We start from the raw sequence: 23,899 nt of genomic DNA, 5'->3' as shown, positions 1-23,899 counted from the left end.
CGCTTTGTGATTTTATCTGTAAAAAGCGCTTTATAAATAAAATGTACTTACTTACCGTATTTTTCGGATTATAAATCGCTCCGGAGTATAAATCTCACCGTCCCAAAATGCATAATAAAGAAGGGAAAAAACAAATATAAGTCGCACTGGAGTATAAGTCGCATTTTTTGGGGGGAAATTTATTTGATAAAATCCAAGAAGGTGAAAAAAGTTGGTTTTGCATAATATTGTGAAACAAAACTCCAGGTAATGTCTGCTAAAGGGTGACATTTTGCGGTGCTTATACACACACCATAGTAATACTTGTATGTCTGACTACGGTAGCCGTAATGGGCCGACAATCCATCAAGCGGTGCGGCTTCAAAATCATACTAAAACATTTTGACCGATTTTTGAGTGCCGTGTGTAATGTTCTTTATGTTTACTTGAGTCATATTGCAGTCTACACGTATCTCTTATGTATGACTGCCATCTCCTGGTCAGACTTATCTTTACACCATGTACCAAATAAAATTGTTTCGAGGTCGGTAAGCACAACCACAATTATTCCGTACATTAGGCGCACCAGGTTAGAAGGCGCACTGGCGATTTTTGAGAAGGATTTTAAGTGCGCCTTATAGTCCGAAAAATACGGTAAACTGCAATTAAAAGTTGATGCAAAAATTAGAAACATTAAACATGTGTACGCTTCATTATCCGACTAATCGTTAAGATAATCGATGACTAATCAAAACAATTGCTAATTGCAGCCCTATGGCTGACAGGTTGCAAACTCGGTCGAAGGAGGCGTGGCCTGGAGGAGGGCTTCGGCACGTATGAAAGACGGTTAAAGCAGCTTGAAGATGATCTGTAAAACGAAAACTATGAACAATTTGGACCAACCACCGCCATTACATGTCATGTAGACCAGTCGTCCCCAACCACAGGTCCGGGAACTGGTACCGGTCCTTGACGCATTTGCTACCTGCCTAAATAATTTATAAACTACCGCATTTTTCTCCGACTTAACTTTCGCTTGTCCCACTAAACACACCAAAAAGCTTGTTGATAGAGATGTCCGATAATGGCTTTTTTGCCATCCATCCATCCATCTTCTTCCGCTTATCCGAGGTCGAGTCGCGGGGGCAGCAGCTTAAGCAGGGAAGCCCAGACTTCCCTCTCCCCAGCCACTTCGTCCAGCTCCTCCCGGGGGATCCCGAGGCGTTCCCAGGCCAGCCAGGAGAGATAGTCTTCCCAGCGTGTTCTGGGTCTTCCCCGTGGCTTCCTACCGGTCGGACGTGCCCGAAACACCTTCCTAGGGAGGCGTTCGGGTGGCATCCTGACCAGATGCCCGAACCACCTCATCTGGCTCCTCTCGATGTGGAGGAGCAGCGGCTTTACTTTGAGCTCCCCCCGAATGACAGAGCTTCTCACCCTATCTCTAAGGGAGAGCCCCGCCACTCGGCGGAGGAAACTCATTTCGGCCGCTTGTACCCGTGATCTTGTCCTTTCGGTCATGACCCAAAGCTCATGACCATAGGTGAGGATGGGAACGTAGATCGACCGGTAAATCGAGAGCTTTGCCTTCCGGCTCAGCTCCTTCTTCACCACAACTGATCGATACAGCGTCCGCATTACTGAAGACGCCGCACCGATCCGCCTGTCGATCTCACGATCCACTCTTCCCCCACTCGTGAACAAGACTCCGAGGTACTTGAACTCCTCCACTTGGGGCAAGATCTCCTCTCCAACTCGGAGATGGCACTCCACCCTTTTCCGGGAGAGAACCATGGACTCGGACTTGGAGGTGCTGATTCCCATCCCAGTCGCTTCACACTCGGCTGCGAACCGATCCAGTAAGAGCTGAAGATCTTGGCAGGAGGAAGCCATCAGGACCACATCATCTGCAAATAGCAGAGACCTAATCCTGCAGCCACCAAACCAGATCCCCTCAACGCCCTGACTGCGCCTAGAAATTCTGTCCATAAAGGTTATGAACAGAATCGGTGACAAAGGGCAGCCTTGGCGGAGTCTAACCCTCACTGGAAACGTGTCCGACTTACTGCTGGCAATGCGGACCAAGCTCTGACACTGATTATACAGGGAGCGAACTGCCACAATAAGACAGTCCGTTACCCCATACTCTCTGAGCACTCCCCACAGGACTTCCCGGGGTACACGGTCGAATGCCTTCTCCAAGTCCACAAAGCACATGTAGACTGGTTGGGCAAACTCCCATGCACCCTCAAGGACCCTGCCGAGAGTATAGAGCTGGTCCACAGTTCCACGACCAGGACGAAAACCACACTGTTCCTCCTGAATCCGAGGTTCGACTATCCGGCATAGCCTCCTCTCCAGTACACCTGAATAGACCTCACCGGGAAGGCTGAGGAGTGTGATCCCACGATAGTTGGAACACACCCTCCGGTTCCCCTTCTTAAAGAGAGGAACCACCACCCCGGTCTGACAATCCAGAGGTACCGCCCCCGATGTCCACGCGATGTTGCAGAGTCTTGTCAACCAAGACAGCCCCACAACATCCAGAGCCTTAAGGAACTCCGGGCGGATGTCATCCACCCCCGGGGCCTTGCCACCGAGGAGCTTTTAAACTACCTCTGCAACCTCAGCCCCAGAAATAGGACAGCCCACCACAGATTCCCCAGGCTTTTTTGCAGATATCCGATATTCCGATATTGTCCAACTCTTAATTACCGATTCCGATATCAATCGATACTGATAAATACAGTCGTGGAATTAACACATTATTATGCCTAATTTTGTCGTGATGCCCCGCTGGATGCATTAAACATACCGACGAAAGTGAGAAAATGGTGGATTGCTTCCCGATGTGACGTCACGTCCGAGAGCGAATAATAGAAAGGCGTTTAATTCGCCAAAATTCACCCATTTAGAGTTCGGAAATCGGTTTAAAAAATATATGGTCTTTTTTTCTGCAACATCAAGGTATATATTGACGCTTACATAGGTCTGGTGATAATGTTCCCCTTTAACAGATGTACCCAGAGCACCAAAGTCCCACCTTGAAACTTGGAACTTTTATTAGTAGATTGCACAGTACAGTACATATTCCGTTCAATTGACCACTAAATCAGGGGTCGGCAACCCAAAATGTTGAAAGAGCCATATTGGACCAAAAATACAAAAACAAATCTGTCTGGAGCCGCAAAAAATTAAAAGCCATATTACATACAGATAGTGTGTCATGAGATATAAATTGAATTAAGAGGACTTAAAGGAAACCAAATGAGCTCAAATATAGCTACAAACGAGGCATAATGATGCAATATGTACATATAGCTAGCCTAAATAGCATGTTAGCATCGATTCGCTTGCAGTCATACAGTGACCAAATATGTCTGATTAGCACTCCACACAAGTCAATAACATCAACAAAACTCACCTTTGTGCATTCATGCACAACGTTAAAAGTCTGGTGGACAAAATGAGACGAAAAAGAAGTGACATAAAACACATCCTAGAAAGTCGGAGAAAGTTATACATGTAAACCAACTACGGTGAGTTCAAGGACCGCCACAATTAGTAGGACAAAACGGTGCTCGCCAAATACTTGAATCAGTGAAGCATGTTTAATATAAACAGTGTGCTTTATAACAATTAGGGAGGTTTGTGTCATGTTTGTCGTCCTACAGAAACCATATTAAAACAAAAAAATATTTTTTTTTCCCTCATCTTTTTCCATTTTTCATACATTTTTGAAAAAGCTCCAGAGAGCCACTAGGGCGGTGCTAAAGAGCCGCATGCGGCTCTAGAGCCGCGGGTTGCCGACCCCTGCACTAAATGGTAACACCCCAATAAGTTTTTTAACTTGTTTAAGTCGGGGTCCACGTTAATCAATTCATGGTAGCTAGGAGGAACTCGGAAAGGTTCCTAAAGAACTAAATCTACCCGGGTAGTTTTTGGTGGAAACACAGGGGGAACTTTATTTAACCAGGGAAGTGGGGAGGTTGGTGGAAAAGGGCCTCAGGTCACATATGGGCAAAACCATTGGAATCGACCTGCAGTGTGAACAAGGCCTTTGAGTCAAGCACACATATTTGTCCTCGTTGTTCAAACGATAAGCAGCTGACTTCCGCTTCCAGTGTGATGTGTACTTTGTGACCGACTCTTTATCAGGGCTGTAAAAATCGTGGTTGCTTAAGGTTGGCACAAGCCTCCCGGCCTCAAAGCCCATACAGCGAGAGAACAGCTCCGATCATGTCTTTGGAGTACTACTACAAGTAAAGCTTTTAGGACGAAAATGGCTACTAATGCAAGACTATCAATGCCTGTGTCGGGATATGTGCCCTTGGCCGGGCTGTTCAGGGGAACCGGGCTGGTGCGACGTCGACCGTATTCCGATGGCGACACCTGGGCTGCGTTCTTACCTCAGACCACCTCTTGCCCCTACAGGAACATCACAGACCACTCCTGTCTAAAGGTATACCACAAGGACCCGGCACAGGCGTTCAGACCGACCAATGGCGATTCCAGGGTGAGTACTGCCATGAACACAGTAGAGAGGAGGTACGTCTCATTAAGAGCAAACAGCTGCACTTCCTATAGCGACACAAGCCCCTCGTTTAATTCTTCTCGTACTCACATCCTGTTTGCTCTTGAGGAAAGGAATGTGCTCCCCCACCACTACCTCTTCTTATTAATCTATGGGGGGGGGTCTCACATTGTCCTCCTCCTCCATTGCAGCTTACTTGTAGGACATTTCAACTCCATCCCCCATTTTCTCCAAAGTTCTTATCTACTTTTGTTTGTAAATAAAGTGCCATGAATGTAGGGCTGGCGCGATCCGATATCAGCTTAAAAACAAGTATCGAATTAAATCGTCTTTCTTATAAAATTGGCAATATAAGCTACAAAAAGCGTTCCTGACAGTTAACATTGAAATGTCCTCGAATATGCACACAAACTTGGTATTTTCTTGTATTTTTGTCAAGTTATTTACAAAAGGTAAACATGGTAGGCTATAATAGCATACCGGCCAACTACTCCGGTTTTCCCGTAATTAGTACGGTTTTCATCAACCTATTCCGGGTTACGGTTGCAGTGATAAAAAATACGGTTTTTCATTAATTTAAAAAAAAAAAAAAAGTTTAAGTTTTATTCACGAAATCGCGTAACAACAATGACAATCGACACTGCTTCCCGTAACTTCGTATCGAGCCATTCCGAATGCCATGCGCGAGGCTATTTATAGCACCGCTGCCAAGCACGAGGCACCAGTTGCCATTGTTTCCAAACGAGCGAACGATCATGGAATCAGCCGGAGAAAAATCGCAAACGAGTCTTAAACCGAAAAGAAAACTGCAGTCATTCCGTGAAGAATATTCAAAAGCCTATCCGGGAATAATTATCCGTTCCAAAAAGGGTGAAAACTACGCGAATTGCACCTTGTGCAGACAAGATTTTTCGATCGGACACGGAGGAATTAGCGATGTAAAAGACCACGTTGGGACAAAAAAACACAAGTCTAATGCCGTTGCTAGCGATACAAGTGGAAAACTTTCAACGTTTTTCGTCGCCCAAACAGATTCTTTGGATGTGATAAATGCCGAAGTTTTATTTACGGAGGCAATAATTGAGCATTGACTAGAATAAATTTGGATTTTAGCCACAAAAAGGTAATGACACCAATGTTATCTATTGGAATTGTTTAGTACTGTTAAAAGTGTTTATACTATTTATGCTTTCAAGTCCAAGTTGAAGAAATCTTGTTAAATGTTGACAGCATAACTACCAAAATACAGAAGTATGTCCTTAATATTTTTGCAGTGCTATTTCTGTTGAAAAGTTAAAATGATTACATTAGAGATGTGATGTGCCACTTTTCAAGTGTCTGATGGCTTAAATTAATTTTCATTAATTTTTCATATTTTGAATTCTTTTGAAAGGCTTACAAAAAAACTACATTTGAATTGTAATTCCATGCTATTGACAGGACTATTAATTTTAATGAAGTTAGCTTACCATGTTTACAGTATGATAATTGTGATAGAAATGTGAATTTTAGGCACAGAATATTTTTTACAATTGAACAAGGCAGTAGATTATACAAGCTTGGACAGAAAGTTAATAATGACACCAATTTTTTTTTTAATGGAATTGTTTAGTACTGTTTTACCATTTGTTTACTGTAAAAAGTGTTTATACTGTTTATACTTTCAATTAACAAATTGAAGTCTTGTGAAAGGTTGACAGGATAACTGGCATTAACTGTCAAAATAATTTCAAACTATTGAAGTTAGCTTACAGAATAAACATGCCAATCAACCCATATGATTTTTGCTGTAATATTTTTGTTTTGAAAAGTCACTGTGACTGATAGAAAAGTGATGGTTTTAGCAACATTTTAACCTGTCTGAATGCTAATAATCATTTTGCGTCGGGGGGCGAATGAACCCCCCACCAGGACTTTGTCCTGGACCTACCGGGGCCTGCGGCCCCTGGACCCTGGCTACTAGGTTTTTCTGATTTTGGCAGGTATGTAATAGCTAGCAGCTACACAAAGCTAAGCACAGTAGAGTGTCCGCCCTGAGATCGGTAGGTTGTGAGTCATACCAAAGACTATACAAACGGGACCCATTACCTCCCCGCTTGGCACTCAGCATCAAGGGTTGGAATTGGGGGTTAAATCACCAAAAATGATTCCCAAGCGCGGCCACCGCTGCTGCTCACTGCTCCCCTCACCTCCCAGGGGGGTGATCAAGGGTGATGGGTCAAATGCAGAAAATAATTTCGCCACACCTAGTGTGTGTGTGACAATTGGTACTTTAACTTTAAAATACCACACAAGCTAGACATACACAATAACTACCCTATTTTTCGGATTATAAGTCGCAGTTTTTTTCATAGTTTGGCCGGGCTCCAGTGCGACTTATATATGTTTTTTCCCTTTTTTATTATGCATTTTTGGCAGGTGCGACTTATACTCCGGTGCGACTTATACTCCGAAAAATACGGTAAGTGTCCTTAGTTGAGCAATATTGCAGTCTAAAACAGCATTTTTCAATATAAACAAATATAATATAATCACTAGCCACGTATACATGGACAAAATGTATTTAATCAGATTATCATTCGGATTAGAATGTTCCTGTGTACATCCTATGTGTCAAAGTCGAGAATGAATTATCTATGGATCCCCGGGATGATATTTGATTAGTATTAGAACCGGCCCACAGGCCACAGCCGCCTGCTGCTGTTTTGCACGCAACAATACTCCATCAGTGTTGGCGCTAGGAATTTTCAAAATGGGGTCTCAGGGACCCCATCAAATCATAAAAATGGGGTCCCACTTTTTTGTAACCGTTTTGAAAACAAATGATAAATGTATGCATTATCCTGTTATATCCCACATTCTATATTGTGTTTTGGAAAAAGGTTGTCATAAGTTAAGTTAAAGTAGTTAAAGTACCAATGATTGTCACACACACACTAGGTGTGGTGAAATTTGTCCTCTGCATTTGACCCATCCCCTTGTTCACCCCCTTCGGAGGTGAGGGGAGCAGTGGGGAGCAGTGGGCAGCAGCGATGCCGCGCCAGGGAATCATTTTTGGTGATTTAACCCCCATTTCCAACCCTTGATGCTGAGTGCCAAGCAGGGAGGTAATGGGTCCCATTTTTATAGTCTTTGGTATGACTCGGCCGGGGTTTGAACTCACAACCTACCGATCTCAGGGCGGACACTCTAACCACTAGGCCACTGAGTAAGAAAACATATTTTTTTATACATATGTCAATTTATTCAGTTATAAACATTCATTCACTTTCTTCTTTCCTTCATGGATCTAAACTTTACCGCTGCCGGTATTTTTTTCTATATTTTTATATTTATATTTTCAGAATGGGTTTGTTCTATTTTTGGCCAAAGTAAGACAAAGAAAACAATCTGAAGTTGTCGTTATTTTTTTAGTTTTAATGTCATGATTTTAATAGTCTGGCCCGCGTGTGCACAGATTTTCCTCCATGTGGCCCCTGAGCTAAAATGAGTTTGACACCCCTGGTGTACATTGACCCTGAAAAAAATAATCTGATTATGACGTGCATTTTCATGCATCTTACCTTTAATCGAAATACTTTACCTTGACATGCGCAGTACACACCATAAACGGAAATATGTGTTCTTGCTTGTGCTGTGGCGCCATCTTTTGAACAAGTTTGCTCATTGCAAGTGCTGAAGAAGCAGTAGACTTTCACTGTAAACAAACATGGCTTTGTGCTTATCTGCTTGTCCGATGTTATCACGGTACTTATTTATCATTATTTCCTTCTTTTCACTACTTTTGTTTTACCGCTCTTTTTGAAATGGAGCTGCTCTGTGCCATTTATGTTGTCATGTTACGACATTCTTTGTTTCTGTTTGAGGCTATCAGTTAGCACTTGAAGCAGCTGTCAGGTAGTGAATAAAACAGCTGGATGCCTTCTTTTATTGTTACATCGACACATGACACTCAAGACCATACTTTTGTTTTTGCTAGTCTCGTTTTAAAGCAACAAACACAACAGTATATAGCGTTACTTCTGTACATGTTGAATGGGGGGAGACAACAGCAGGACAATCGCCATCGGCACAAACCACCTGTGTCAATCGGAATGAAATTTGGATCGGGTCAGAATATTCCAAATGGCGTGTTTACATGAAGCATTTTTATTCCGGTTAGGCTTCTAATCTGCTTAAATGTGTCCATGTACACACAGCTAGAGTTGCATATTACTTACAGATACAGCCTCCAAGGCAGAAGTGTTATAGAAAGCATCCAGTAACAAATGTGTCCGCATCATTCATCCCAAGCTTAACTTAATGAATTATTGTGACCACCAGTTGTTGCCAAAAACAGTTACCACTCCACTTCAGTTTGATTAAAGACAGCAAACGTCCATTCCAAACAGTTAGTAGCTAATAGATAAATAAATAAATGTCCATATCTACCATTGATCAAGCCTTTTCTAACATTCCATACTAAAATAAAAATAAATAAAAAATATAATAAAAAACAACATAATAATAGTCTCAAAGGGCTTCAAAAAATCACAGCGAGATCCCTTGATTAAAATCCACATCCGTGCAAGGAAAAACTCAAAGACAAGAAAGTACCTACGGTGCTTGCGAATATCTTATCGGATTAATATCAGCCAATAAGCACACAAGGTTGGTCTTTAGTCATTTTCAAAAGGTTAACATCGTCGGTAGGCTCTAGGCCAGGGGTCGGCAACCCAAAATGTTGAAAGAGCCATATTGGACCAAAAATACAAAAACAAATCTGTCTGGAGCCGCAAAAAAATAAAAGCCATATTACATACAGATAGTGTGTCATGAGATATAAATTGAATTAAGATGACTTAAAGGAAACTAAATGAGCTCAAATATACCTACAAATGAGGTATAATGATGCAATATGTACATATAGCTAGCCTAAATAGCATGTTAGCATCGATTAGCTTGCAGTCATGCAGTGACCAAATATGTCTGATTAGCACTCCACACAAGTCAATAACATCAACAAAACTCACCTTTGTGTATTCACACACAACGTTAAAAGTTTGGTGGACAAAATGAGACAGAAAAAGAAGTGGCATAAAACACGTCCTAGAAAGTCGGAGAACGTTATACATGTAAACAAACTACGGTGAGTTCAAGGACCGCCAAAATTACTAGGACAAAACAGCGCTTGCCAAATACTGGAATCAGTGAAGCATGTTTAATATAAACAGTGTGCTTTATAACAATTAGGGAGGTTTGTGTCATGTTTGTCCTCCTACAGAAACCATATTAAAACAACACAAAAAATATTTTCCCCTCAACTTTTTACATTTTTCATACATTTTTGAAAAAGCTCCAGAAAGCCACTAGGGCGGCGCTAAAGAGCCGCGGGTTGGCGACCCCTGCTCTAGGCTATTAGGAGCTAGCAGCTACACAACTTTTTTCCAATTCAATTCCGTTCAATTTCAAGCTTGCAGCTACACAGCAGCTAAGCACACAATAGCACACATGTTAAAGTAGCATAATAAGTGTGCTTAAATAAACAATATTGCAGTCCAATATATACATCCAAAAATTGTAGTAGCATATTACATACAGTTACAAAGTCTTCAAGGCAGAAGTGTACAGTACAAAAAAACATGTCCGCACTATTCAACTTATTGCGCCATGAGCTTAAATTAAAAAAAAATTGTGATCATTAGATGTCGGTGAAAAACAATCACCACTCCACCTCAACTTAAAGACAGCATAAGTCCATTCCAGATGGTTAATCATAAAAATAATAAATAAATAATAACAATAAAAGTGTTTTTCATACCTACCATTGTTCTCTGTTTGAGTAATTTCACTTTATCAACCCTGTTCTAATTTTACGCGCACACACAAAAAAGTATGTCTGAGTCGTGCTGATATCATGTCCAGTTGGTATCGGCCAATACTCAAGGCTCCAATATCAGTCAGTATTAGAGATGTCCGATAATGTCGGACTGCCGATATTATCGGCCGATAAAAGCTTTAAAATGTAATATCGGAAATTATTGGTATCGGTTTCAAAATGATCTATGTCGGTTTCAAAAAGTAAAATTTATGACTTTTTAAAAAACGCAGCTGTGTACACGGACGTGGGGAGAAGTGCAGAGCGCCAATAAACCTTAAAGGCACTGCCAGTCACATAATATTTATGGCTTTTCACACACACAAGTGAATGCAAGTCATACTTGGTCAACAGCCATACAGGCCACACTGAGGGTGGCCGTATAAACAACTTTAACACTGTTACAAATATGCGCCACACTGTGAACCCACACCAAACAAGAATGACAAACACATTTCGGGAGAACATCCGCACCGTAACACAGAACAAATACCCAGAATCCCTTGCAGCACTAACTCTTCCGGGACGCTACAATATACCACCCCCCCCAACCACCTCAACCCCGCCCACCTCAACCTCCTCATGCTCTCTCAGGTAGAGCATGTCCCAAATTCCAAGCTGCTGTTTTGAGGCATGTTAAAAAAAAGAATGCACTTTGTGACGTCAATAATAAATATGGCAGTGCCATGTTGGCATTTTTTTCCGTAACTTGAGTTTATTTATTTTGGAAAACCTTGTTACATTGTTTAATGCATCCAGCGGGGCATCACAACAAAATTAGGCATAATAATGTGTTAATTCCACGACTGAAACCTAACCCCAAATCTCAAAATTGCGCTCTAGCGCCCCCTAGGAATAAAACACAGACAAAACTGCTCCTAGGAAGAATAAAATGACAAAACTGCCTGTAACTCCCACTAGGAAGGTCGGAGAGACATGAAACAAAAACCTCTATGTAGGTCTCACTTAGACCTATATTTCATAGATTGACATCCCCCAGCAAAAATCTACAGGAAGTTTGCAATCCCCCCTTCAAAACAAAATGTTTTACATGACGACCGTACGGAGGAATAATTTAAAAAGTGACACGTGAACATGAGCAAACATTGTGACATGAAGGAGACTGCCGTCATGATTAACTCTGTCACTGTTTAACCCAGCTACACTTGACACAGATACAAAGGTTGAGTGTGAGTGTGTGAGCGTGTGTGTGTGTGTGTGTGTGTGTTGTTGAAACACTCAAAACACCACAAAAATAGACTGGGGGCAAAAACATGCACATGCATGATGTAGCCTTCTCAAATGCAATCGCTCCTCTGCAGTTACATTTTAGATGCACGTGCACAAACAAAACGTGTGTGTGTGTGTGTGTTTGTTCTGGCAATGCTTACTTAATGGGGACATCGCTCTGTTTACACAGTCACCTTTAGGGTATGTGTATGTATACGTATGTGACGTATGTAAGAAGGTGCGCTTGTTTTATGTCTCTGTGAGAAGCAGAGACAAGAAATAGTGATAAAAGCCTGTAGTGTAATGCCCACAGCTAAAAGCAACTGCGTGAGAACGTATACTCGAATATCACCAATATAGTCATTTTCTATATCGCACAGAGACAAACCCGTGATATATCGAGTATATTCGATATATCGCCTATGTGTGACGCAATATGAAGCCTAAAATACCGCAACGGAGACCCCGGACTGTTGAACAACTTAAGCTGTACATCAAGCAAGAATTGGAAAGAATTCCACCTGAGAAGCTTAAAAAATTGGTCCCCTCAGTTCCCAAATGTTTACGGAGTGTTGTTAAAAGGAAAGGCCATGTAACACAGTGGTAAAAATGCCCCTGTGACAACTTTTTTGCAATGTGTTGCTGCCATTAAATTCTAAGTTAAAGGGGAACATTATCACCAGACCTATGTAAGCGTCAATATATACCTTGATGTTGCAGAAAAAAGACCATATATTTTTTTAACCGATTTCCGAACTCTAAATGGGTGAATTTTGGCGAATTAAACGCCTTTCTATTATTCGCTCTCGGAGTGATGACGTCACATCGGGAAGCAATCCGCCATTTTCTCAAACACCGAGTCAAATCAGCTCTGTTATTTTCCGTTTTTTCGACTGTTTTCCGTACCTTGGAGACATCATGCCTCGTCGGTGTGTTGTCGGAGGGTGTAACAACACGAACAGGGACGGATTCAAGTTGCACCAGTGGCCCAAAGATGCGAAAGTGGCAAGAAATTGGATGTTTGTTCCACACACTTTACCGACGAAAGCTATGCTACGACAGAGATGGCAAGAATGTGTGGATATCCTGCGACACTCAAAGCAGATGCATTTCCAACGATAAAGTCAAAGAAATCTGCCGCCAGACCCCCATTGAATCTGCCGGAGTGTGTGAGCAATTCAGGGACAAAGGTCCTGGGTAGCACGGCAAGAAATGGCGGCAGTTTGTTCCCGCAGACGAGCGAGCTAAACCCCCTGGATGTCTTGGCTCACACCGTCCCTTATGCCACCGAAAATGATCAAGAGAAGAATATCGACCCTAGCTTCCCTGGCCTGCTGACATGAGGGTATGTCTACAGAATATATTAATTGATGAAAATTGGGCTGTCTGCACTCTCAAAGTGCATGTTGTTGCCAAATGTATTTCATATGCTGTAAACCTAGTTCATAGTTGTTAGTTTCCTTTAATGCCAAACAAACACATACCAATCGTTGGTTAGAAGGCGATCGCCGAATTTGTCCTCGCTTCCTCCCGTGTCGCTGGCTGTCGTGTCGTTTTCGTCGGTTTCGCTTGCATACGGTTCAAACCGATACGGCTCAATAGCTTCAGTTTCTTCTTCAATTTCGTTTTCGCTACCTGCCTCCACATTACAGCCATCCGTTTCAATACATGCGTAATCTGTTGAATCGCTTAAGCCGCTGAAATTCGAGTCTGAATCCGAGCTAATGTCGCTATAGCTTGCTGTTCTATGCGCCATGTTTGTTTGTGTTGGCATCACTATGTGACGTCACAGGAAAATGGACGGGTGTATATAACGATGGTTAAAATCAGGCACTTTGAAGCTTTTTTTAGGGATATTGCGTGATGGGTAAAATTTCGAAAAAAACTTCGAAAAATAAAATAAGCCACTGGGAACTGATTTTTAATGGTTTTAACCCTTCTGAAATTGTGATAATGATTGCAGTCTATTGAATTGTATTCTGTTTTAATTTACGATTTACACAACGTGCCAACTTCACTGGTTTTGGGTTTTGTATTAAAACTCTACGGTCGGCCAAATTGATATATTTTCTATCGTCCATACCGCGCAATCCTAGTGCAAAAAGTATTTCCTTCATTGCTTTCTTGTGTGAGCAAATCTCGCAGTCATGTTGTTCTTCTATTGTGTTGTACAGTCTGCACTTCCTGCAAGCGAGACTTGGAACTCTTTGAGCACAAACACACCTAAACACAACGGCGCCACACCTTCCGTGTTTTGCTCTTCCCTTCCGTAGCTGAAATTGAAGACACTCAGAATGGAAGAAGAAGGGGAAAAAAAGAATCTTAGCATGGTGCTTTTGCATCCCTTGTGAGTCAGAGTGAACAATAGCCTGTTTGTTTGTCAAGGGAACATGAGGAAAGGTTGAAACAGATTCTGCAATCTGACACTCGTCGTGGTTATGTAACTATTTTGGTTGGCACTCCACACTTTTAAATGTTGTATCTTTTGTTTTGTCTTTGGTTCATCGTTGGATTAGCGTGCTGGAAACGTGTTTTCACTGCCAGCGTGACCGTGGGTTTAGAGTTTGGTTTACTAGTTATCCCAGTTTACTGCAGCGGACCCCCATTATTCGACGGCTGAAATGTCATGTTGCACATTAACCTCTCTACGAGGTCTCCGTGTAGTGGCTCATTGCTAGACTGAGGTGTGTCTATGGGGGAGAGGCTGCCATTTGGAGCCCTGCCAGCGCGTCTGGAATATGTGCTGACAGCAGCCTTTTTGATGAAAAAGCAACAGTGTGAATTTCAAAATGAGTTTGGTGGATGTTTTTGTTTCAAGGGCGCTTTTCCAGCTATACTGAAATGATACATAACTGGATAGGCACCTACGAGCAGCAACACATTCTGTACACGCCTTCCTTTTTATCACGACGGCTCATCTGTTGTTTACTGAAGTGAAAGAAAATACTCTCACAAAAGTGAAAACGTGGTAAGGTACAAACCCCGTTTCCATATGAGTTGGGAAATTGTGTTAGATGTAAATATAAACGGAATACAATGATTTGCAAATAATTTTCAACCCATATTCAGTTGAATATGCTACAAAGACAACATATTTGATGTTCAAACTGATAAACATTTTTTTGTTGTTGCAAATAATCATTAACTTTAGAATTTGATGCCAGCAACACGTGACAAAGAAGTTGGGAAAGGTGGCAATAAATACTGATAAAGTTGAGGAATGCTCATCAAACACTTATTTGGAACATCCCACAGGTGGACAGGCAAATTGGGAACAGGTGGGTGCCAGGATTGGGTATAAAAGCACCTTCCATGAAATGCTCAGTCATTCACAAACAAGGATGGGGCGAGGGTCACCACTTTGTCAACAAATGTGTGAGCAAATTGTTGAACAGTTTAAGAAAAACCTTTGTCAAGCAAGGAATTTAGGGATTTCACCATCTACGGTCCGTGATATCATCAAAGGGTTCAGAGAATCTGGAGAAATCACTGCATGTAAGCAGCTAAGCTCATGGCCTTTCGATCCCTCAGGCTGTACTGCATCGACAAGCGACATCAGTGTGTAAAGGATATCACCACATGGGCTCAGGAACACTTCAGAAACCCACTGTCAGTAACTACAGTTGGTCGCTACATCTTTAAGTGCAAGTTAAAACTCTCCTATGCAAGGCGAAAACCGTTTATCAACAACACCCAGAAACGCCGTCGGCTTCGCTGGGCCTAAGCTCATCTAAGATGGACTGATACAAAGTGGAAAAGTGTTCTGTGGTCTGACGAGTCCACATTTCAAATTGTTTTTGGAAACTGTGGACGTCGTGTCCTCCGGACCGAAGAGGAAAATAACCATCCGGATTGTTATAGGCGCAAAGTTGAAAAGCCAGCATGTGTGATGGTATGGGGGTGTATTAGTGCCCAAGACATGGGTAACTTACACATCTGTGAAGGCACCATTAATGCTGAAAGGTACATACAGCTTTTGGAGCAACATATGTTGCCATCCAAGCAACGTTGCCATGGACGCCCCTGCTTATTTCAGCAAGACAATGCCAAGCCACGTGTTACATCAACGTGGCTTCATAGTAAAAGAGTGCGGGTACTAGACTGGCCTGCCTGTAGTCCAGACCTGTCTGCCATTGAAAATGTGTGGCGCATTATGAAGCCTAAAATAGCACAACGGAGACCCCCGGACTGTTGAACAACTTAAGCTGTACATCAAGCAAGAATGGGAAAGAATTCCACCTGAGAAGCTTCAAAAATGTGTCTCCTCAGTTCCCAAACGTTTACCGAGTGTTGTTAAAAGGAAAGGCCATGTAACACAGTGGTGAACATGCCCTTTCCCAACTAATTTGTCATGTGTTGCAGCCATGAAATTCTAAGTTAATTATTATTTGCAAAAAAAAATAAAGTTTATGAGTTTGAACATCAAATATCTTGTCTTTGTAGTGCCTTCAATTGAATATGGGTTGAAAAGGATTTGCAAATCATTGTATTCCGTTTATATTTACATCTAACACAATTTCCCAACTCATATGGAAACAGGGTTTGTATTTTCATACAAAAGGTGCATTGAAGGAGTCATATTATTATTAAACTGTAAAATTCCATTCCGTTTTTTTTTTAGGTGGTCTGTCATAACGTTTTTAGAATTCTATCGGACATTGTGACTTTTGGTATCACTGGAAAAAAAGAGACCCAAATCACATACTGTACAGCAGAATTTTACAGCTAAATGTGTACATATATTTTATACACACATACACATTGGCCCCCCCAGACACATTTATTTCTCTTAATGTGGCCCCCAAGTCAAAATATTTGCCCAGCTCTGACTTACAGTGTCAAACTGCCAACTTGTGTACATTTACAGACAATGTAACTAGAGATGTCCGATAATATCGGGCTGCCGATATTATCGGCCGATAAATGCTTTAAAATGTAATATCGGAAATTATTCGTATCGGTTTCAAAAAGTTAAAACGCCGCTGTACGGAGTGGTACACGGACATAGGAAGAAGTACAGAGCGCCAATAAACCTTAAAGGGCCGGCCCAATCACACAATACCTACGGCTTTTCACACGCACAAGTGAATGCAAGTCATACTTGGTCAACAGCCATACAGGTCACACTGAGGGTGGCCGTATAAACAACTTTAACACTGTTACAAATAAGCGCCACACTGTGAACCCACACCAAACAAGAATGACAAACACATTTCGGGAGAACATCCGCACCGTGACACAACATAAACACAACAGAACAAATACCCAGAACCCCTTGTAGCACTAACTCTTCCGGGATGCTATAACCCCGCCCACCTCAACCTCCTCATGCTCTCTCAGGGAGAGCATGTCCCAAATTCCAAGCTGCTGTTTTGAGGCATGTTAAAAAAAAAAAAGCACTTTGTGACTTCAATAATAAATATGGCAGTGCCATGTTGGCATTTTTTTCCATAACTTGAGTTGATTTATTTTGGAAAACCTTGTTACATTGTTTAATGCATTCAGCGGGGCATCACAACAAAATTAGGCATAATAATGTGTTAATTCCACGACTGTATATATCGGTATCGGTTGATATCGGAATCGGTAATCAAGAGTTGGACAATATCGGATATCGGCAAAAAAGCCATTATCTGACATCTCTACTCATAATGATTGTGAAGGATAGGCAAAATTCCCCCCAAAAAAGTGCAGTTCATTTTTAAAGTATATTATTATTTTTGTTTACATTCTGGTTACTCACAACAAAATTAGGCATAATAATGTGTTAATTCCACGACTGTATATATCGGTATCGGTTGATATAGGAATTGGTAATTAAGAGTTGGACAATATCAGAATATCGGATATCGGCAAAAAAGCCATTATCGGACATCTCTAATTTAAAGTCTTTAAAGCCACACTAAAAGCATACAAAATGAAATCAAAATGAATACCAGTATATAGGGCTGCAACTAACCATTATTTTGATAGTCAATTAGTCAAGGATTATTTTAACGATTAGTCTGATAATAAAGCGTACGCATATTTAATGGATCTAATTTTTCCATCGACTTCTAAATGCAGCTTTAGTTATTTTAGGCATGTGGTTACTAGCAACAAAGATGACTAATTCATTCATAAATATGTATATTTATTTTGGAAAACCTTGTTACATTGTTTAATGCATCCAGCGGGGCATCACAACAAAATTAGGCACAATAATGTGTTCATTCCACGACTGTATATATCGGTATCGGTTGATATCGGAATCGGTAATTAAGAGTTGGACAATATCGGATATCGGCAAAAAAGCCATTATCGGACATCTCTAAATGTAACACGACATTTGAGGTCTCAATATTTATTTTCCAGATGCACATTGAGATGGCGAATCCTCCGAGACAGCCCCCCATGGGCCCTCCGGCCCATCATCCTTTGCAGGCGGGACTACCCCCGTCACCGCACTCCATGCAGCCTTCTCGAATCCCGTTCAGCCCGCGACAGGCCTCTCTGCCCGGCAACGGCACCACGCCCAGGGAGCGCCTGTCCACCGCCAACCCTCCGGCCCGCTCTATCTCCCCGTGTCCCAGTGCCATCCTAGAGAGGCGGGACGTCAAGCCGGATGGGGACATGAGTGGGAAAACTCACAGCCTCAGCAGAGGAAATGAGGGCTTGTACGCGGATCCCTTCCTTCTCCAGGAGGGAAGGATGAGCATGGCGGCTGCACACGGGCCACACCCAAGCCCTGGGCATGATTGTCCAGACCACGGCATGCCTGGATTCCACCGCGCCTCTATCCGCTCCACAGGTTCTTACAGCGGCCCCAGCCCCACAGACTCCATTGACCACCCCTCCCTGTACAGGCAGAAGTCTCGAAACAGCCAGCTGCCCACTCTGGGGTCCAAGACCCCTCCTCCATCCCCTCACCGCATAGGTGATGTACGGATCATCGACATCCACGGCAGTGTCCCCATAGAGAGGAGCTCTCCTGTCCGCCAGTCCTTCAAGAAGGATGACGTCACGGGCGCCAAGCCCAGAAACAACACGGGATCCTCCGATCCTCAAGGGTCCATCCCGCCTGCAAGTGACAATCAAGCACGGTAAGAAATTGAAAGTGTTTGAACGATAGAACTTGGAATGAAATGACCGCATTAGAGCATGAACTAACTCTGCATCCCGGTTTTCACCCTAACCAACATGTCTCCTCCCTTTCTTGAGCATCCAGATGTGGGAGAACGGCCGACTGTGTGCTAGTGGTTCTGCTTATGCCGTGGTTGTGTTCACAGTCTCTTTGGATTCTGGGGCCGGCGGCTGATTATTATTGAGGAATGTGCCAGCATCAATATGAGAAGCCCAGTAAAGCCACTGCATATTTTTACGACTGTTCCAGGAAGAAAACTACATTAGTAGTTTTTGTACCTGGGTGGACTTGGTCCACTTTGACCGAGAGCACATAAACATGGCGGATGAGGAGAACACTAAACATGGTGAGACTGCAGCTTCTACGGGCTTAGCAAGGAGAAGCAAAGAAAGCATGAAGCAAGTTAAAATAAGTCCGATCTGTGAAATACATCAGGCTAGACCAGGGGTCGGCAACCCGAAATGTTGAAGGAGCCATATTGGACCAAAAATACAAAAACAAATCTGTCTGGAGCCGCAAAAAATTAAAAGCCATATTACATATAGTGTGTCATGAGATATAAACTGAATTAAGAGGACTTAAATGAAATTAAATTACCTCAAATATAGCTACAAATGAGGCATAATGATGCAATATGTATAGAGATGTCCGATAATATCGGCCTGCCGATATTATCGGCCGATATATGCTTTAAAATGTAATATCGAAAATTATCGGTATCGTTTTTTTTATCGTTTGTTTTTTTTATTTTGTTTTTACTAAATCAACATAAAAAACATAATATACACTTACAATTAGTGCACCAACCCAAAAAACTCCCTCCCATTCACACAAAAGGGTTGTTTCTTTCTGTTATTAATATTCTGGTTCCTACATTATATATCAATATATATCAATACAGTCTGCAAGGGATACAGTCCGTAAGCACACATGATTGTGCGTGCTGCTGGTCCACTAATAGTACTAACCTTTAACAGTTAATTTGACTCATTTTCATTATATACTAGTTTCTATGTAACTGTTTTTATATTGTTTTACTTTCTTTTTTATTCAAGAAAATATTTTACATTTATTTATTTATTTTTTATTTTTTTAAAAGGACCTTATCTTCACCATACCTGGTTGTCCAAATTAGGCATAATAATGTGTTAATTCCACGACTGTATATATCGGTATTGGTTGATATCGGTATCGGTAATTAAAGAGTTGGACAATATCGGATATCGGCAAAAAGCCATTATCGGACATCCCTTACTTAATATGTACATATTGCTCGCCTAAATAGCATGTTAGCATCGATTAGCTTGCAGTCATGAAGTAACCAAATATGTCTGATTAGCACTCCACACAAGTCAATAACATCAACAAAACTCACCTTTGTGCATTCATGCACAACCTTAAAAGTTTGGTGGACAAAATGAGACAGAAAAAGAAGTGACATAAAACACGTCCTAGAAAGTCGGAGAAAGTTATGCATGTAAACAAACTACGGTGAGTTCAAGGACCGCCAAAATTAGTAGGACAAAACGGCGCTCGCCAACTACTCGAATCAGTGAAGCATGTTTAATACAAACAGTGTGCTTTATAACAATTAGGGAGGTTTGTGTCATGTTTGTCCTCCTACAGAAACCGTATTAAAACAAAAAATATATTTTTTCCCCCTCATCTTTTTCCATTTTTCATACATTTTTGAATAAGCTCCAGAGAGCCACTAGGGCGGCGCTAAAGAGCCGCATGCGGCTCTAGAGCTGCGGGTTGCCGACCCCTGTCCTAGGAAGAATAAAATGACAAAGCTGCCTGTAACTCCCACTAGGAAGGTCGGAGAGACATGAAACCTCTATGTAGGTCTCACTTAGATCTATATTTCATAGATTGACATCCCCCAGCAAAAATCTACAGGAAGTTTGCAATCCCCCCTTCAAAACAACATTTTTGTAAAAACCGGTCACCTTTCTTCAAACATTATCTCCTCTGAGCGCGTTTGTCGTTTCGGCTTCAAACTAACACAGGAGAGAGATTGAACCCTTCTGATTAAAAGTTATCGAAAGAGTTTTGATTACTGCTCCGGTTTTGATTTTATGACCCTTCAAAGAACCGCTGCGCTGATGCTGCTGCGCTGCTGTTTTCTCAAGACGGCTGCTTAAAAGCAGGAAGCACCAGCGTGAGCACACAATGCAGAGAAGGTAGGTACACTAGACAAAAGTATTGGGACACTTAGGACTACCACTGAACAAAAGTATTGGGACACTTCAGACTAAAAGTAGACAAAAGTATTGGGACACTTAGGACTACCACTGAACAAAAGTATTGGGACACTTACACTGGACAAAAGTATTGGGACACTTACACTGGACAAAAGTATTGGGACACTTAGGACGAAAACTGGACAAAAGTATTGGGACACTTAGGACTAAAACTTGACATAAGTATTGGGACACTTCGGACTACCACTGGACAAAAGTATTGGGACACTTAGGACTAAAACTGGACAAAAATATTGGGACACTTACGACGAAAACTGGACAAAAGTATTAGGACACTTGGGACTAAAACTTGACAAAAGTATTGGGACACTTAGGACGAAAACTGGACAACACTATTGGGACACTTGGGACTAAAACTTGACAAACGTATTGGGACACTTATGACTAAACCTTGACAAACGTATTGGGACACTTATGACTAAAACTGGACAAAAGTATTGGGACACTTAGGACTACAACTGGACAAAAGTATTGGGACACTTAGGACTAGCACCAGCCAAATATACGGGCCCGACCAACGCTGCTTGCAGCTTTAATTTTGATTATTGTTTCTCAGCTGTTTTATAAATAAAGGTTTAAAAAAAAAAAAAAAAAAAAACGTAGCCTCTGCGCATGCGCATAGCATAGATCCAACGAATCGATGACTAAATTAATCGCCAACTATTTTTATAATCGATTTTAATCGATTAGTTGTTGCAGCCCTAAACAGAAGCACTCTTGTGTTTTTAGAAATTTGATGCTGTCTCCCAAGTTTTGAACTGAACTCAGGGGCCGGTACGGTGTCATTCCCAGGCCACCAGTTGAACAACCCTGGTCTATAGTTCGGGAGTGGATAGTGATCGCACTCCACCGTGCTTGTTTCTTACCATACATGGTACTTTGAGTGAACGATTCCACCACAATAAGCTGCTTTTTAGCGGGAGCTTGATGGTTGTTGTGTTGGTGTTTGCTGCCTAAAGAGTCTCATCTCTCCACCACCCGGATGGACGCTTCTGTTTCAGTTGCTGGAATAAGTTGGTTGTGCTGCTTAAATTGAACAGTCAAGTCAGAGCTGTCGTAGGTTAAAAACGACACATCGCTCTGATGTCGGTGTTATTCCTCAACATCCAAAGTCGCACTGAAAAGAGAAACCCCTATCTTGCTGCGCAGGGGTAATCCCAGGACAGAGTCAAGACAATATTCCCTGCAATATCAGGGCTCGTTAACTTGAGAAGGTTATAGTAGGCCTCAGTGCTGAAAGTAGAATGTTCTGCTGTTTCTGCAGAGAGCGAATGAAGGCAATGGAGCAGCAGATTGCCAGCTTGACTGGCCTTGTTCAGCATGCACTTTTAAAGGGGCCTGCCAGGTAAGCAACTGAAGTTTAGGTCAGTATAGTCAGGACATGAACACAGGCTATAATGGATATACTGTATATATATATATATATTTATATACAAAACCCAAAACCCGTGAATTTGGCAGGTTGTGTGAATCGTACATAAAAACAGAATACAATCATTTGCAAATCCTTTTCAACTTATATTCAATTGAATACCCAGCAAAGACAAGATATTTAATGTTCAAACTGAGAAACTTCTTTTTTCTTTTTTTTCTTTTTTGCAAATAATCATGAACTTACAATTTAATGGCAGCAACACATTGCAAAAAAGTTTGCACAATTTAAAATGTGGATTCGTCAGACCACAGAACACTTTTTCACTTTGCATCAGTCTATCTTAGATGAGCTCAGGCCCAACGAAGCCGGCGGCGTTTCTGGGTGTTGTTGATAAATGGATTTCGCTTTGCATAGTAGAGTTTTAACTTGCACTTACAGATGTAGTGACCAACTGTAGTTAATGACAGTGGTTTTTTGAAGTGTTCCTGAGCCCCTGTGGTGATATCCTTTACACACTGATATCGCTTTTTGATGCAGTATCGCCTGGGGGATCTAAGGTCACGGCCTTGCCACTTATGTGCAGTGATTTCTCCAGATTCTCGGAACCTTTTGATGATATTACGGACCGTAGATGGTGAAATCCCAAAATTCCTTGCAATAGCTGGTTGAGAAATGTTGTTCTTAAACAATTTGATCACGCATTTGTTCACAAAGTGGTGACCCTCGCCCCGTCCTTGTTTGTGAATGACTGAGCATTTCATGGAGGCTGCTTTTATACCCAATCATGGCACCCACCTGTTCCCAATTAGCCTGTTCACTTGTGGGATGTTCCAAATAAGTGTTTGATGAGCATTCCTCAACTTTCTCAGTCTTTTTTGCCACTTGTGCCAGCTTTTTTGAAACATGTTGCAGGCATCAAATTGCAAAGGAGCTCATAATTGCAAAAAATAAAGTTTTTCAGTTCGAACATTAAATATCTTGTCTTTGCAGTCTATTCAATTCAATACAGGTTGAAAAGGATTTGCAAATAATTGTATTCTGTTTTTATTTACTATTTACATGACGTGCCAACTTCACTGGTTTTGGGTTTTGTACACATATATATGAATAATTAAGGGAAACCAAAAGACAAAAAACATGTTCTTCTTTTTCAAATGTGGCTACAGTTTGTCTGACTGCTTACTAACTTCTTCTGTGGAGTCCCTAAATTAATATATGTAATAAAAAATGTTTTGTGACTGCATTACATTTGTGATGTGTCTAACGTTTAACATCATTAACATCATTTTAACCTTGGTTTGTCAGACTATTCCCATCATACTCAGCCGTAATGTGTCTGTCTTTACTCACCCTAACCTGAGTTAAATATCGGGCTTTTTTTTTTAATGCATACATTCTGACTATTGTCTTTTGTGGCTGCAGTGAGAAAACCTCAAAGACGTCGTCTCCAGCTCACAGTGCACACAGCTCAGGTGAGTAAAGGTCCCCTTTATGTCCTGTAAACGGGATGCGACAATTAACCGGTTTTACTATTAATCAC

The 23,899-nt window shown here is 41.7% G+C and overlaps 1 protein-coding gene across 11 annotated transcripts in view; it reads left to right on the top strand.

Moving 5' to 3' along the window:
- The window catches only part of LOC133609842 (sickle tail protein), a 264,761-nt gene that overhangs the window by 193,029 nt on the left and 47,833 nt on the right, over nt 1-23,899 (top strand). For 10 of the 11 annotated variants that reach the window (XM_061965843.1, XM_061965837.1, XM_061965839.1 and 7 more), the window contains 4 exons: nt 4,411-4,492; nt 17,952-18,679; nt 22,249-22,329; nt 23,782-23,831. In XM_061965843.1, coding sequence (XP_061821827.1) covers nt 4,411-4,492; nt 17,952-18,679; nt 22,249-22,329; nt 23,782-23,831 — 941 coding nt within the window. The remainder of the gene's footprint in view (nt 1-4,410; nt 4,493-17,951; nt 18,680-22,248; nt 22,330-23,781; nt 23,832-23,899) is intronic. The other variant, XM_061965840.1, reaches the window with a different exon arrangement.

The sequence above is a fragment of the Nerophis lumbriciformis genome, linkage group LG07 (genome assembly GCF_033978685.3).
Source record: "Nerophis lumbriciformis linkage group LG07, RoL_Nlum_v2.1, whole genome shotgun sequence".
Taxonomy (NCBI): Eukaryota; Metazoa; Chordata; class Actinopteri; order Syngnathiformes; family Syngnathidae; genus Nerophis; species Nerophis lumbriciformis.
This window is presented reverse-complemented; position numbering and strand designations above follow the sequence as displayed.